Here is an 18,223-nt window from a genome sequence, read left to right as displayed (position 1 = left end):
CGTGGCCTTGTGTCAGCAAACTCACGTGGTGATGTCATCTCATCAGATACACGTGATGACATCGGCTTCCCACACTGGTAGCTGTGGTAACTGAGAAGCGATGCGTAACCTGGGTGAAGAAAGGTGAGTAAGATGCGTTATAAATGTGGCTCTGGTGTTTTGCTGTGTGTCTTGACTTCTGCATCAGCGGTGGAGGTAGGCGGGAGAGAGTGTTGGGGTTTTGTGTGCTTGTTGCTTTGGTCTTTCTTTTTCTTTAATTGCTTTGTTTTTTATTCTTCTTGCTGCTGCTTGAAGTTACGTGAAGATCATAGAGTTGTTTTGTAGACTTGTAGGCTCATAGGATCGTAGGCTCGTAGGCTGTATTTTGTAGGAATTCACTGTAGAACTGAAGCTAATCTTGTAGAGTCTCGCTTGCTTTTGTAGAAATTCACTGTAGATTCGTAGACGAGGTTTGTACGTTAGCTGCCTCCAATGTGACTCTCGATTCTTGTAATAAGTAAGTCTTGAGTTTTTATTAATATTTTGATAATTGAATAGCAGTAGGAGTTAAAGATGAACACAGGGAGTTGATCTTGATTTATTATCTTCAGAGAAAATCTTAAGTTGAGCAGTGTACGTATTACAGAGACTACATATACTAACCCTTACACCGCGGGCTTGTTTTCCAGTGTTTTGCGTGTTCCACAGGCATATTCGGGCTCCGACAGACTCTCAAAAAATATTTGCCAAAAATCAGTTATTAGTCCTAGAATATTAAAATTATATATTCATATGGCACATACCTTCAGCTTTCTCCTGGGATGTTTGTTAAGCCTTCGTCGATTACTGTAGGACTTGTGGAGACCTCTGAAGTTGGGTAATGAAGTCTCCACTTTACACTTCCTGACAACCCGTAATATGATTACCACAGCCAGATATTATCACTAGGAACACTATTCTATGATTATCAAGTAGTTTGGGATCCATACTCCAAAAAAAAACCCACTGTGAAAGCAATGAAAATTACGAGCACGTATGACCTTCCCACTTGCGCTAGTTCGCTGTTGGCATTCTGTCATTTATTATTCATAAAACCCCTCACACTTTATATTTCTATTACTATATAACACTTATATATCTGCAGTCTTTATCCATAAGTTTCCTTCAGTAGTATTAGTTTATTGTCACTGAAGTCATTCAATTTTTCATTCAGTAAAATACGTAGAGACCCACGGATTCACTTTCACTGTTATAACCTCAAGTATTTGTACCCATATTCTGATATTACTAATTACTTACATTTCTATTTACATTTTCTATAGTATTTTCAATTTTTACACTTCCATTTTACTTACACTATGTTATTCAGTGTCACTTGCAGTAACATAAAACCATATTACACTGTTCAATCATATGTACTGTACATCTACTGCTTTCACTTGCTATTAACACATTATTTACACATTATTTTCCTTTCCCACTTGCACTTTTAGAACTGCTTCTGGCTGTGGTAATCAAAGAAGCAGGTAACACAGAGGGGAACCTGGCACTCAGCGCAGTGCCAAGAGATGCGTTTGTGCTCAGGTGTGCGTCGGGTGGTATGTGCGCACACCTGGCACCTGCGGATCGCAGCCTTCCTCTTGGTTGTGGCAGGCATTTGCACCAGTCTGTGCCGATCCATGTATGCCATCTGCTCAAGTCAGTCGGGAAGTGTTACTGCATGGCGCCTTGGAGTTGCTGCTTTCACCCTACCATATCTTTCAATAGCTGCTGAACACAAGTCCTGGCGAATAACCTCAGGGAGAAGGACTTGGGTGGTTTGACCTTCATCTTGTACAGGATGAAGGCGTTCAGCATCGTCATGTTTATGAGATGCAGAAAAACTTTCCTGTACCTCCTAGTATTCTTCCTGAGGCAGTCGATCTCACCAATCATCATGTCGGACTTGTCCACCAGCTGCATGTTGATATTGTAGTCTAAGACAGCATCAGGTTTCCTCACAGGTTCGCCTGTCCTACGGTCGACCTTCCCACTGTCTGTCATTTCCTCCTTGTGTACCGTGGTGAGCATGTGCACGACCCTCTTGTCATGCCACCATATTGCAAGCATCTCCTCAGAATTGCGTAGGTGCACGATCTCCTCACTGCGAGGTTCCTGCCTCTGGGAATTTAGGGAAGTGGGCACGATTACTCTTGACAGTGCCGCAGGAGCCGATGCCGTGCTCTGAAAGGTATTTGGCAAGTTTCGGTGCTGTATAATAGTTGCCTGTATACAGCACATGATTCTCACCAAAATACCTTTCAAGGAGCACTTTCACTACACAGCCTGAGAATCCAAGGAGGTGTATTTTATCAAGATCGACAGTGCTGCCTGAATAAATGACGAAGTCAAGGATGTACCCCGTCTTGCAGTCGCACAGTACAAAGAACTTGATTCCAAAGCAATGGCGTTTGCTTGGAATGTACTGCACAAACCGAAGATGTCCTCTGAACAAAACCAAGGATTCGTCAATGACAACCTTCTGAAAGGGGTGGAAGAATGTCATAAACTTATCCTTCATTCTGCTCAGAATCTCCCGGATCTTCCAGAGTGGGTCGGTTTGGGAAGGTACATCGTTGTTGGCAAAGTGCAGGTTTCCCATGATGTTACAGAAGCGATCTCTGGCCATGTACTTATTGAAGGTGGGTGAGGGTAGTAAGGGGTCCATGGACCAGTATTCTTCCAACTCATGCTTCTTTGAGTGTGGCATGAGAAGCATGAGGGCGAAGAACACATACAGCTCCTGCACTCCCAGCATGGACCACTGTTGCATCTTGGCTGCACCTGTACCACTTGCAGCATGTTGTGATTCATACCTTTTGGTCTCATCACATATGTGCTGCATGACTTTGTCATCGAGGAAGGCCAAAAGAAGTCCATACACTCAGCATCCTCGTCAAGAGTGAAGGCAGGCTGTATTCCTGAGGAACTCTCGTCAAAATGGAGATGTTCAGAGACAAAATCAGACCCTTCCATCCACGCAAAGGCGTCCAGGATTCCCTGTCGTGGCGGTGTAGGGTGGGTGAGGGTGGAGGGTGGCTGTGAGGCAGATTTATCTTGTTCAAGGTCACTCGCACTGACCCTGGGTTGCCGTACAGCACTAGCAGCCCTTACTCTACTGGCAACTCTACTTTTACGGGTCAGGGATTTACCTCTTCCTCTACGGCCTGCCTTCACTGTTGATGCTGGTGATGACTCTGACGACGAAGACTCTGGAGAAAATTCAGCAGAAGAAGAGGAAGAAATGAATGAAGTGGGGCTTGGGGAACGGGGAGGTGATTCACGTCGGGACTCATGGCGGGCTGGGTCACGCAGGGCCATTGTTCCGGGGCTAACCCGCCGCCTTTTCATTCCCTTCCCAAATTCCTTCCCTTGCTGCACTAACGCCTCCTTTCCCTTGAAGCTAGGGATAACTTGGGACACTGAAGCACTCGTACTAGTAGTTTCTGGCACAATTTCCTCACCCGGCTCATCACACGAATCCCCCAAAGGGTCATAGTCACTATCCATCATTATCATTGATATCACGTTCCACTGCAGAGTCACTTAGTCCTTTCCTGCTTCCCCCACGAGTTTTTCTGGGTGTAGAGATAACGGGGCCCTTTGCAATGGGTGCAGAAGCAGCAGAAATGGTGGGGCGCGAGTGCGACATGCTTTGACCACAGAGGAGGACAAGGAACTAAATGGCGCGGCTTATCTGAGAAGGCAAGGGTTGACAGTGACAATGGGGTTGACAGCTGCTAACTTACATGCTAAGAAAATATTGGTAGAAAATCTCGGCAATACATAAAGAAATAGGTAGTTCCCGGTGAATGTAAATTTCACTTAGGCTTCTCCCTTCCTTTCTGATATATATTTTTATTATAGATATAGATTACAAGGCATAATTCAAAGGGGAAATTACCGTGGGAATTTAGCAAATGAATGCATGTGAGGTGTTGTCAGGCGATAATTAGCCAATTCCTGGTGTATACCACTATCACTTACCTTATTTTTCTTTTGGTATAAATTATTTTGTATAAGTATAGGGAATAGGGCTTATTTCAATGGATGAAATCTGTGGAAAAATCCGGGGGAGATTTGCTTAGTGCAGCACGGCAGGGCAGGCGATAGGAAAGGGTAAAGGAGGTGAGGTAAGGAGGGGTGAGAGGGTACTGAAGGGGAGTCAAGAATGGGGGAAAATGGCTAAATTGTCAACAATGGATGGGAGTACAGATGAGATTAGGAGTGCGGACTATTGTTGGACAGTAGCAGTACATGCTAAAAAATGATTAGTAAGAAATCTCGAAAATACAGAGAAAAGTAGGTAGTTCCAGGTGAATGTAAATGTCACTTTGGCTTCTCCATTCCTTTCTTATATAAAATTTTTTTATGAGAATAGATTAGATGGCATATTTCAAAGGGGAAATTTCCGTGGGAAATTAGCGATCGAGTGCACGTGAGGTGTTGTCAGGTGATCATTAGCCAAATCAATGTGTATAGCACTATCACTTACCTTATTTTTTTTTGGTATATATCATTTTGGATAATTCCGGGGGAAATTTGCTTTAGCGCAGCGCGGCCGGGGAGGTGAGAGGACAGGGTAATGGAGGGGAGGTAGGGAGGGGAGTCAGGAATGGGGAAAAATGGCTAAATTGTCAACAATGGATGGGAGTACAGATGAGATATGGAGTGCTGACTAGTGTTGGACATTAGCAGTAATGACAGATGATACAAGCCACCACTTGTAAGCCCGGGATAATTCAAAATAAGACAGAATCACAAAAGTGACTCCCTGTGGTATGATCCATTGCGCCCAAGCGTCACGAAAGTGACGCCCCGCAGTTAAGGGGTTAACCAAGAAACACCAGAGACATGGGAGGCACGGTACTTTAGGCACTGTTTTGATTTTCCTTGTGGTTCCAAATATATTGCATTCAAGGAATCATTCCCAGACTACCATAGCACAAGCATTGCAAACATTTTGATGAAATTGCCCAGACCAGTCCCAGAAAAGAATGCGTGATAAGATTCCCAAATGCCTTTGAGAACTTTATTGTCCGTTAAACAAGCCTTGATTTCTCTTGCTTATAGCTAACATGGATTAATTTACCATTCATAGTTATTATTTACTTGTCATACCTATAATCTGGGAATGATTTTACAGTCAGTAAATAGAATATACATTCCAAAATGTGTTTGAAAACTTAATTCAACATTAAACAGCCCTTGTTTTTCTTATTTCCAGCTTAGATGAACATAATGTACATTTTTTATTAGTTTAATTGATATTACTATTAATCTGTTATGGTAAAACAGTAAAAAAAAGAGGAAAAATTATGTGTGCTCAGTTGCCCCTGAGCATGGGGTAAACGAGCACGGGCACTCAGTGGTTTCTTAAACGTTTGAACCGGTGACAGTGGTACACACACACACACACACACACACACACACACACACATATATATATATATATATATATATATATATATATATATATATACCCTCTCATGCACGATAAGTTTTGGTAAGTTTTCAGGTGCATGATTTTTTCTGCGAGGCCGGCCAGCCCAGCTGCCCGCGTGTGGCAAATAACACGTATTCTCGCCTTATTTTCGCCACCCAAACATCAATATACTATCATGAAACCTATATCATCTTATTCGTCGATGTTTGTTCTAACTGATAAGCACCACAATTAAAAACAGGAAAACACGAATAAAACATCATTAGGTGGCCCTACATAAACATTTCACTATGTCAATTTCACTTCCCAACATTGCCATCTCAAGGCTTTCCATCATACAGGAAAATGTTATTGGAAGTTTTGATACAGAATTTCATCAGCTTTCTAAAAATAAAAATCCGGTTGTGATACGATTTATACTTCCCGAGAAAATAGCCAAAAACTGAAAGCCATTTTTGGAAAAAAATCATGGAGCTTTTATTACAAACTTTTCTCGCACATTTTATGTTTCTATTGCATAATATTATGCAGAATTTCACGAGCTTTCAAATTAGCACATTTGGTTTCGATACGCCTTATAGTTTTCGAGTAAATCGTCAAAAATTACTGGGGACTCACGTCCGTGTGTCAGTTTCGTGATGCGTGCACAGCGTATGATATATTCCCTCCTACGTAACAACAAATTCTTATCATAGATATTACACTGTTATGTCTTGTACATACGTAGAATTTACTGCTCTTTATCAAGGATCTTACTGGAAATCAATACGTCCAATAATTTTTGAGCAATTGGCCGACCAAGTGAGATTATTCCTCCGATCGCTTTAGACTTTTACCTCAAGTGATGAAAAAAACAATCTGTTCCCCTGCCTTTTCCTACAAAACAAATGTTCCCAAAGGCTTATATTCTGGCAATGAACATACGTAGAATTCACTGCTCTTTATCATGGTTCTTACAGGAAAGCAATACGTCCAATAGTTTTCGAGTAAATGGCCGACCAAGTGAGATTATTCTGTTAGGGCTCCATATTATAAATACAATTAATTATAGAAAACAAGATAGATAGATAGATTTATAGACAGAGCACCAGGCAAACCTGGGAACGGGAAATGAGCTTGCAAGTGTAAGTGAGGAAATGTTGATAATACACTGAAAGCAGCAAGTCAGGGATGATAAAGGTAGTGTGTCAGTGAGATAAGCATACGAACAATGCCTAGTGACCATACACACACATACACACAGGCTTCTAGAACATTCCAACAACAGTGTAACACACGTGACATGACCCCTGCTACACCAGAATTTAGGAAGCAGAGCTCGGAAGGAGGCTACGTATAGAACCGACAGGTAGTGGAGAGAATGAACAAGAAGAGGGGTCCAACTAGACTTACTTAACTATTATGAGATCAATCTTACAGATGATACCATGGGCAAGTGCATGATATTTTGAAAAGGTAACAAACATGCTGAAAGAATTATGAACACCTCCAAATCATCAGTTTCCCTCATGTTAGCTTGTACTGCAAATGGTGCCTTTCTACCACCATACACTGTATTTAAAGCTGAGCGTTTTATGGGTAGTTGGTTAATAGGAGGGCCAATTAATGCACGATACAAATAAACAAAGTCAGGGTGGTTTGCCTCTTTCTACATTAATGATTGGTTTAAGTCATGTGTTTTGCCTTATTTCAGAGTTCTCAAGAGTTCTCATTGGTGATAATTTGGCATGCCATGTTTCTATTGAGCTCATTGAGCTCTGTGAGCAGAACGGTGTCAAGATGATCTTCCTTCCACCTAACAGAACACATCTGATGCTGCCTCTTGACATTGCTGTCTATGGACCAATGAAAGCAAAGTGCAGCAAGGTGTTAACTGACTGGAAGGAAGGTCCTGGGAAGTTCTACACAGTCCTGCCAAAAAATCACTTCCCACACTTGCTATCGAGCTTGTTAACTGGTCTGCATAATAAGGAAGACTCTCCTATTATTGGTTTTTGAACAACAGGAATTTATCCTGTCAACAGGCAGAAAGTCATTAACAAGCTGACTAAGGCATGTTTGCCTGAATCTTACAACTTGGTCAGCCCATTAGTTATAGAGTGTTTGAAGAAACCTCGAGAACTGTCTGCTGCCAAACCTGGTGAAGTTTAACGTGGGAAAGCAATTAATATTGAGCCAGGAATTAGTATTTCCTTACAAGATGTAGCAGTACCCAGCACCTCAGGCTCTGAACCCAGGGAAACAAGAAATCCACCTAAGAAACTAAAGGTCGAACTATCTGAGGAATCTAACACTTCGTAAGACTCACTTTCTCTTCATGAGGAACAGGAACAAGAGTCTGATATTGATGATCCATTGTCCCTGAACCTTACTCAGGAACCACCTGATCTGAATAATGGTGCCGGGTCCTCTAACTATTTAAAAGTGCTACCTTACAACTAGAGAAAGAGGACTATGTTCTAATTAGGTTTGCTGGGAGGAGACGCTTCTTTCATATTGTAGGAAAGCTTGTTAACCCCTACACCGCAGGCATGTTTACCAATGTTTTGCGTGTCCGGCGGGGTTATTCGGGCTCTGACAGACTCTCAAAAAATATTTGCCAAAAATCAGTTATTAGTCCAAGAATATTAAAATTACATATGCTTATGGCACATACCTTCAGCTTTCTCCTGGAATGTTTGTTGAGCCTTCGTCCGTTACCGTAGGACTTGTGGAGACCTCTGAAGAAGGGTAACGAAGTCTCCACTTTACACTTCCCGACAACCCGTAATATGATTACCACAGCCAGATATAAACACAATAAACACTATTCTATGATTTTCAAGTAGTTTGGGATCCATACTCCAAAAAAAAAAACACCGTGAAAGCAATGGAAATTACGAGCGCGTCTGATCGTCACACTTGCGCTAGTTCGCTCTTGGTACTCTGTCATTTATTATTCATAAAACCCCTCACACTTTATACTTCTATTACTATATCACACTTATATATATCTGGGGTCATTCTCCATAAGTTTCCTTCAGTCGTATTAGTTTATTGTTACTGAAGTCATTCAATTTTTCATTCAGTAAAATACGTAGAGAGCCACGGATTCACTTTCACTGTTATATAATAAATTATTTGTACTCATATTCTTATATTACTAATTACTTACATTACTATTTACATTTTCTATTCTATTTTCAATATTTACCCTTTTATTTTACTTACACTGTGTTATTCACTGTCACTTTCAGTAAGATAAAACTACAATACACTGTTCAATCATATGTACTGAACATCCATTGCTTTCACTTGCTATTTACACATTATTTACACATTATTTCCAAATTATTCTGCTTTCACACTTGCACTGTTAGAACTGCTTCTGGCTGTGGTAATCGAAGAAGCAGGTAACACAGAGGGGAACCTGGCACTCAGCGCACTGCCAAGAGGTACGTTTGTGCTCAGGTGTGTGGCGGGTGGTATGTGCACATACCTGATATCTGCGAATCGCAGCTTTCCTTTTCCCTGTGGCAGACATAAGCTCAAGTCTGTGCCGATCCATATACGCCCTCTGCTCAAGTCGGTCGGGAAGTGTTACTGGATGGCGCCTTGGAGTTGCTGCTGTCACCCTACCATATCTTTCCAGCAGCTGCTGGACACAAGTCCTGGCGAACAACCTCAGGGAGAAGGACTTGGGTGGTTTGACCTTCATCTTGTACAGGATGAAGGCGTTCAGCATCGTCATATCTATGAGATGCAGAAAAACTTTCCTGTACCACCTAGTATTCTTCCTGAGGCGGTCAATCTCACCAATCATCATGTCGGACTTGTTCACCAGCCGCATGTTGATATTATAGTCCAACACAGCATCAGGTTTCATCACAGGTTCCCCTGTCCTACGATCGACCTTCCCACTGTCTCTCATCTCCCCCTTATGTACGGTGGAGAGCATGTGCACGACCCTCTTGTCATGCCACCGTATTGCCAGCATCTTCTCAGACTTGCGTAGGTGCACGTCTCCTCGCTGCGAGGTTCCTGCCTCTGGGAATTTGGGGAAGTGGGCACGATTACTTTTCACAGTGCTGCAGGAGCCAATGCCGTGCTCAGAAAGGTATTTGGCAAGTTTCGGTGCTGTATAGTAGTTGTCTGTATACAGCACATGATTCCCACCAAAATACTTTTCTAGGAGCACTTTCACTACACAGCCTGAGAAGCCAAGGGGGTGTGTTTTATCCAGATAGACAGTGCTTGCTGAATAAATGACGAAGTCAAGGATGTACCCCGTCTTACAGTCACACAGTACAAAGAACTTAATTCCAAAGCGATGGCGTTTGCTTGAAATGTACTGAACAAACCGAAGACGTCCTCTGAACAAAAACAAGGATTCGTCAATGACAACCTTCTGAAAGGGGTGGAAGAATGACATAAACTTATCCTTCATTCTGCTCAGAATCTCCCGGATCTTCCAGAGTGGGTTGGTTTGGGAAGGTACATCGTTGTCAGCAAAGTGCAGGTTTCCCATGATATTCCGGAAGCGATCTCTGGCCATGTACTTATTGAAGGTGGGTGAGGGTAGTAAGGGGTCCATGGACCAGTATTATTCCAACTCATGTTTCTTGGAGCGTGGCATGAGAAGCATGAGGGCAAAGAACACATACAACTCCTGCACTCCCAGCATGGACCACTGTTGCATCTTGGCTGCACCTGTACCACTTGCAGCACGTTGTGATTCATACCTGTTGGTGTCATCACATATGTGCTGCATGACTTCGTCATCTGGGAAGGCCAAAAGGTAGTCGACACACTCAGCATTTTCGTCCATAGTGAAGGCAGGCTGAACTCCTGAGGAGCTCTCATCAAACACTAAATTTTCAGGCACAAAATCTGACCCTTCCGTCCACGCAAAGGCGTCCAGGATTCCCTGTCGTGGCGGTGTAGGGCGGGTGGTGGTGGTGGTGGTGGAGGTTGGCTGTGAGGCAGATTTATCTTGGTCAAGGTCACTCGCACTGACCCTAGGTTGCCGTACAGCACTAGCAGCCCTTACCCTGCTAGCTACACTACTTTTCACTCTCCTTGATTTACCTCTACCTCTACGGCCTGCCTTCACTGTTGATGCTGGTGGTGACTCCAACGACGAAGACTCCGGAGATAACTCAGCCGACGATGATGAAGAAATGAGTGAAGTGGGGCTTGGGGAACGGGGAGGTGAATGCACTCGTGACTCATGGCGGCTGGGTCACGTGGGGGCATTGTTCTGGGGCTAACACGCAGCCTTTTCACTCCCTTCCCAAATTCCTGTCCTTGCTGCACTAAAGGCTCCTTTCCCTTGGAGCTAGACACTAATTCTGACACTGAAGCACTCGTTGTAGCTGTTTCTGGCACGATAACCTCACCCGGCTAATCACAAGACTCACCCGAATCGTCAAAGTCACTGTCCATCATAACCATGGACAATTCTGCCAGTTCACGTGCCACTGCAGAGTCACTAAGGCCTTTCCTGCTTGCCTCACTACTTTTCTTAGGGGTAGAGGTCACGGGGCCCTTTGCAATGGGCGCAGAAGCGGCAGGAATGGCGGGGCGCGTGTGCGACATTGTTTCTCTGCAGCAGAGGACAAGGAACTAAATGCCGCGGCTTATCTGAGAAGGGAAGGGTTGACAATGACACTTAGGCTGACTGCTGCTAACTTACGTGCTAATTTTTTATAGGTAGAAAATCTCGGCAATACATAAATAGGTAGTTCCAGGTGAATGTAAATGTCACTTAGGCTTCGCCCTTCCTTTCTGATATATATTTTTATTACAGACATCGATTACAAGGCATAATTAAAGGGGAAATTACCGTGGTAATGTAGCGAATGAATGCACGTGAGGTTTTGTCAGGTGATAATTAGCCAATTCCTGGTGTATAACACTATCACTTACCTGTTTTTTTTTTGGTATATATTATTTTGTATAAGTATAGGGCATAGGGCTTATTTCAATGGATAAAATCTGTGGAAAAATCCGGGGGAAATTTGCGTAGCGCAGTGCGGCGTGGGAGGTGAGAGGACAGGGTACTGGAGGGGAGGTAGGGAGGAGAGTCACGAAGGGGGTAAAATCGCTAAATTGTCAACAATGGATGGGAGTACAGATGAGATTTGGAGTCCTAACTAGTGTTGGACATTGGTAGTACTGATAGATGATACAAGCCACCACTTGAGAGCCCAGGATAATTCAAAATAACACAGAATCACAAAAGTGACGTCCCGCGGTATGATCCATTGTGGCTGCGCGTCACGAAAGTGACGCCCCGCGGTTAAGGGGTTAATGATGTTTTCTAGTGGAATCCCTGATAAATTCGCTTCTAAATTATCAAAAAAAATTTTCAGTCTCACACAACTCTGCCGCCGTCTTTAGGTTTATATTCTGACTTATTCGCTTGGATAGTAATTTACTGTAACTGCCTAGGAATGACCATACCTACTCCTCACCATGTAAACTATTCCTTGAAAAACTCACAGCTCCTACCGGCCTTGTCCAAGAAACTCTTCACGAAGTCTAATATCATGCGTGTCAAAGCCATAACCGTAGTCAGAGAGAATGTTGCATGTTGTCCAATCGACATCTTATCTTCAGGCAATAGTGGTCTCCTTCACCCAGGTATATTGGTGATGCATTCTCTACTGCAGCTGTTCCGAAAAGTGCGATGGGGGATGCTGAACTTCCTTGCAACTTGCCTCAATGGATGGCCATCCTGAACACGCCGAACAGTTTCCATCACACTGTCTGCTGTGTAGGGCTTCTCTGGCCTAATGGGCCCACGTGGTTTTTAATTTTGGACCATTAATCCAGCTCTGTGGGCCAAGAATGTTTATAATTCTGCTGTGAGAATGAACACAAAAAGCACAAATGTTTGTACATTATAAGGGTGCCCAGTTGCCTCAATTCACTAAGTAAACCCATTCCTCTTCACAGGTTAGCTGTAGACACATGTCAATTAACGGAAATCCACCTTAGAATATATGTAATACATGTCAATAACTTCAACACTACAGTAAAATTTGAACATAGTTGCCTTACCCATAGCGTTTCCACGCCTTTTTTTTTTTGGCAATCTAGAAATCCAGATCAACAGCTTCCTTGGTCAACAGCTCACCTACGGGGGTATATATATATATATATGTTAATACATATATATATATATATATATATATATATATATATGTTAATACATATATATATATATATATATATATATGTTAATACATACATATATATATATATATATATATATATATATATATATATATATATATATATATATATATATATATATATATATATATATATATATATATATATATATATATATATATATATATATCGCCTATCATCTCATCTCATCAGCCGTTTGGATGTCCACTGCAGGACAGGCCTATCCCGACAGAAGTGGGGACGATAACAGCCAATGTATCTCCACCAAGTGGCTTAGGCTGTCTGGAAGAGATTGAATGTAGGGTGAGAAGTGCTTGTAAGTGTAATTGTAGTGTTGGAGTGGCTTTGGATGTGTGTGTGTAGTCTGTGAACCAAATGTAATCGGCCCGCACAAGCTAACTAGGTGCAAGCATATTTTTTAGTGTGCAACTCTGGTTCAACCACAGCACCCCTTATGTCCGCCAATGCAGTACGTGGCTAGAAAAACGTTCCCAAAGTTTATTACCCTGGCGGGGCACAAACCCTTTACCACTGTACCGCAGAGGCTCCATATATATATATATATATATATATATATATATATATATATATATATATATATATATATATAAGGATAGATAGGTAGATAGATAGATAGATAGATAAATTGATAGATATAGATAATGATATAGATGCTCAGATAGGGACTTGAGAGGTATATAGATAGACAGATTGACTGATTGGACCATTAAAAACACTCTTTCAACTCCTCCATGTCTCTGTGTTGCAACTTTTTTATTTATTTTGTTTGAACTGGTGCATCCTTTATAAGACATGTTCGTGTATAATTTTTCTTGTTATTTTTTAGAACTGAGGATCCTTCATAATACTTGTTTTTGTTTACTTAATACTGTATTTGATAAGAAATGTACTAGCATGACCTGTTTATACATTTTAGTCACACTGATTAATTTATCCTCTCATAAGGATAGTTTTTTAGTTTATTGTTGCTGTCTTCAAACGATGGTAAAAGTTTAGAAAAAGTACTATTAAATAAAAGATTAGATATTTTCCTTATTAACCAGTTGTTTACCAATAGCTGTCTGCAAGAAGGTCGATTGGATTGAAAATAATGTTCTTGGGCAGAGAGATAAAAGAATACAAATGACTATCCTTTCTGATGTGAATAATTTGCCTTAGTGTTTACTAAGAGGTAGGTGGGGGAAACTAACATCCACTGACAGAACGTAGTGTTGTCTTTATATGACTACAGTCTATACTGAATGGCAAGCCTGGTGGTTTCCTGTACCCCAGGGAACCAGTTACAGCACTTGACGTTAACCATATAACCAAATAAAGGGGTGATGTGGAACTTACTACAGTGCTCCTGTTAAGTGGGTGGGGATGCAAATGGGACAGCCATTCAAGAACCAAGCCTCCAGACTCTTCCCTGCTCTTCACTGTGGGTAGGCGATGTCTACCGTAAGGGAACATCAGTTCACTGCACGGGATGGCTTTGCAGGGACGGCTGCTTGCCTTGAGCTGATGGGTCTGCTATCCAGACAGACCGGTGTTACTCACCAACAGCCAAAAAGTGTATCACAATGTCTTACTGATAAATTTTAACTGTAATGATGTACTTGACAGTACGTTTATACAAAGCCAAGTTGATGGACTTGACAAATTTCTGCTGAATTTCAGGAGAGGAGCTCCATTCTTCCGCCATTTCCAGCAACTAATACACTACTTAGATGATGCTGGCATTATCTCATATTGGTCAAAGGACATGATTACCCAGAGGATCAAGGGAAACAGGGCAGATGGTCAGCTTCACACAGATTTCCTAGGAGGTTTCTCAGAGGTAAGACTTACGTTTAGACTGCACTTAGTAAAGAAGGACTAAACAGTGAAGAATTATAGATAATGAACTGAGTATATAATGAATACTATGATAATACATAACCTGTATTCCCTACATATGTCATTTAGTCGTCACCTATTATCGTTCTTCCATGGCACTCCGTAGCAATACAGTTTATCTCTGTCTTTATGTAACACATTTTGAATGAGTGTACCAGCCCTGTTGTGCAAATATTATACTATATAAGGGTACTGATTGTAATGCATTGCTTTTGTTGCTTCTAGGAGGAAAGGAAAGAGATTGCTCTTGGGATGAACCACCTGCAAGGCGCCTTCTACCTGCTGTTTCTGAGTCTCACTGTTTCTGCATTGACTCTACTGGCAGAAGTTCTCATTCACTCTCGTTCATCCCCTATCACAATTGATGCAAGAATTCATCTTTCATAATCTGCAGTTTACTATCATACTGTACCAAGAAAGCAAACATGAACCGTTAAAATTCCCTAATAAGGATCAATATATGATACTGTCTGCATAGGTAATTTCAAAATTTGCATCACATTCCGAATACAGGTTTACAGAAAATTAAAAAAGGGCAATTGGAGCCATTCTGTAAAATAATGTGTTGATTTATGTTGAAAGAATCCTGTATGAACACATGCAAAATCAACTAATTTATTGCCAGTACTGTGTTGTGAATGGAACTCATGACTCTTAGATGGGAGCAAGGTAAGCTAATGAGTATTTGTTCATTATTTCTTCTTACATTCTTGGGTACTGTTTCTTATCACCTCACAGAAGGACAGGGACGTGAATCTGTCACTGTTCACAAAATAGCCCTCCTCACAGAACACACCACCATCGCAAATCCTGTCTTTTATTTAGGTCTGCCTTTTTGTCATTCCATTTAGATGCAACAATTGTATCGCCAAATATATTGGATACTATAATTTAACCCGCCGCATGCCGGTTATTTTTAGCCCTATGGGTCACCCCAGTGCCAGCCAATTTTCGACATTTATTTTTTTTGTGCTAAAATGATAGAATTTGAAGTGGAAACAACGAATTTTGCCATTAAAATGCTCACCGAGGCTCGGAAATGAGTTTTATTGAGTCCTGCATACTCGTGTTCAGGTATAGCCGCTCTCACACGTTCACCGCATACGTAAGAGAAAGCCGTTTTCTATGTAAGGTATACTCAGTTATTTATGCTGGGAAGGTATAGCAAAATTCAGTATGCTTTCTGATTACTTATTACTTCAGCATCTATCACAATTTGCGTGTCTTTCTCACTGTGAATGCATTATCTTACACTTACTTGAATATAGGTACGACCAGACTTCATTACGTACAGTCCTGGCACTTAAAAGAAGGTATTTACAACTCGACCTCACTATATAGTCCTTACACTTACAAGAAAATATTTACAGCTTACACTTACATGAAAATATTTACAAAAATGCCTTCACTATGTACAGCACCGGGTGAGGCACATAGGCAGAGTGAGGCAGAGCGAGCGTGAGGGGGGAAGCGAGTGAGTGTATGGTCTTGACAGCCTGAGGGATGGCAGAGGAACAGTTACCTTACCTGCCTGCCAATTTTTACCCGCGAATCTTGAAAAATGCAGTCACAGTGAAGTTTTTTATTTTAAACCATTTTAAAACGGCACTGGGACTGGCCGCGGAATTATGTCAGACTATTTTAAGATGGTACTAGCACACTGTGGGTTAAGTACTATTCTGTCTCCTTATCTACCTTCTTAGTTGCTTTGTATTTTAGTTTATGGACACTGTACCAGTTACTGGACCACCTATACTTTAACACCTATTAGGCGCCTAACAGGTTTATGGTCATAGTCGTCTTATATTTTCATGATTACAACACCTCTTCCACCCTCCAGTCTCTACCTTATTTTGCAATCCATTGTGAATCACAGGCTTGGGTATAGTATTTCTAAACCTGACCACTTTAGGGTCAACGTTACACGCACTGAAGCCTTATGGTAAAAGCCAAACTAACTCAAAATTCTTGATGCCCTCCCCCACATATCCAACAAATTTTTGTAGGTAGGTCACATTAGGTTGTGCTAATTTACACATTTGATAAATCAGTTGTGCCAAACAGAATGATTTTCTAGCTTCGCCCCACCCACCAGCACACAGGTGCATAATAGTTTGAGGATGCCAATCACAGTAACAACGTATTACACCACCCACCTCCCTCAAAGTATGGCATGAAAAATGAGATAACTCAGTAACCATATATATATATATATAGAGAGAGAGAGAGAGAGAGAGAGAGAGAGAGAGAGAGAGAGAGAATATATACAGAGAGAGAGAGAGAGAGAGAGAGAATATATACAGAGAGAGAGAGAGAGAGAGAGAGAGAGAGAAGTGTATTCTGTATGGATGAGTGTTTGGCTGTGAGACCTGGGCAGTAATGAAGAGGGTATTCGTTGGGTCAGACTCACAGTTGTAAACAATGACTAGATGGATGTGTAGTGCATCCTTGAATGCAAGGCCTGGGAAGGGAGGGCCTAGGAATGCGATTGAAGAGTTGCAGAGGAAGGATGGGACAGCAGTGTATTGGTGTTGTGATCAGGAGGGGTGGACTGAGATGGTTTGGGCATGTTGAGAGGAAAGAAGATGACAGTTGGGTGCGGAGGGTGAGAAGTGTGAACGTCAGGGGTAGGGTTGTGAGAGATAGACCAAAGAAAGACCTAGACTAGATCAGAGCGTGTGACCTCAGGGATAAGGGCCTAAATAGTTTGGCTGCCAGAGATCGAGCTGTGTGGAGAGCCGCCATTAGGTGACCAAAGCAGATGCATTTAAGCATGTTGGAGCTTTTATAAACGATACGATACGATACGATCTTGCAATCTGTCTAATTGTCCATACATACATACTGTACATACATTCATTAGCACATGAATGTACAGCTTACATATACACATAATTAATAACCATATTATATGTTAATGTACAGATAGGAATACAAAGACACGTAGAATCTTAAGTTTGAGTCAGTGTCTCTGTATTGCTGTGCGAGCATCACGCTAAATCTGTAAGAGATATCAACAAATTACAGAAATGAATACTGTTAAGGATCCTTTGCAGTGTGCCTTAAGCAAAAGAAAAAGAGAAAAGAAAAAGACATGAATCACGGTTTGCCTTCTACCTATATAAGGAAAAAATGGTAATCCATCATTGGAAATTTTAAGGCCACTTTCTGTTGCGATCTATGAGCCCCCCAAAGTAAGTCAGGAGTAAAGTATAATAATATATATGATGAAGATGATAATGATGATGATGGTGATGATGATGCACTTAATTGTTTATGTTGGTTCAAAGAGTCTATGCGACCGTCAATAAGAAGGATGTTATGATGATGATGATGGTACCTGCAGTTCCTTATAATGAACTCGTACCTACAAAGGACTAATAAAACCCAGGTGTTGAGGGAGGGATTATGATTTAAGTGACATAACAGTAGCCTATTCTTGTTCTTTAACTGAAATAATTACATCCATATTTTTAAAGAGGACCATATTAAGTAAAAGCTGATGGATCTCAGCAGATAGTATTGTTTCCATGCGTGGATATGATATTTCCAGTACGATTATTTCCGCTTCGATCAGATTTTCTTTTTTCCTGTAAGCCCAAGAGACGCGGCAGGCTGATCTTATGTTTTCAGTGCATCTACCTCCTGAACTCTGTTGGATCGGGCACATATCTCGCCTCT

At 41.6% G+C, this 18,223-nt stretch overlaps 1 protein-coding gene across 1 annotated transcript in view; it reads left to right on the top strand.

Annotated features, from left to right (window-relative positions):
• Positions 1–14,929, top strand: part of LOC145397129 (ionotropic receptor 21a-like) — a 75,311-nt gene extending 60,382 nt beyond the window's left edge. Inside the window, exons 12-13 of the mRNA XM_080270328.1 lie at positions 14,324–14,483; positions 14,768–14,929. Coding sequence (XP_080126454.1) covers positions 14,324–14,483; positions 14,768–14,929 — 322 coding nt within the window. The remainder of the gene's footprint in view (positions 1–14,323; positions 14,484–14,767) is intronic.
• The last annotated feature ends 3,294 nt before the right edge of the window (positions 14,930–18,223 follow it).

Source organism: Coenobita brevimanus, chromosome 40 (assembly GCF_032717465.1).
Source record: "Coenobita brevimanus isolate Jiangsu-jjx chromosome 40, ASM3271746v2, whole genome shotgun sequence".
Classification (NCBI taxonomy): domain Eukaryota; kingdom Metazoa; phylum Arthropoda; class Malacostraca; order Decapoda; family Coenobitidae; genus Coenobita; species Coenobita brevimanus.
The sequence above is the reverse complement of the archived record's forward strand: the minus strand, read 5'-3'. Positions and strand labels throughout refer to the sequence as shown.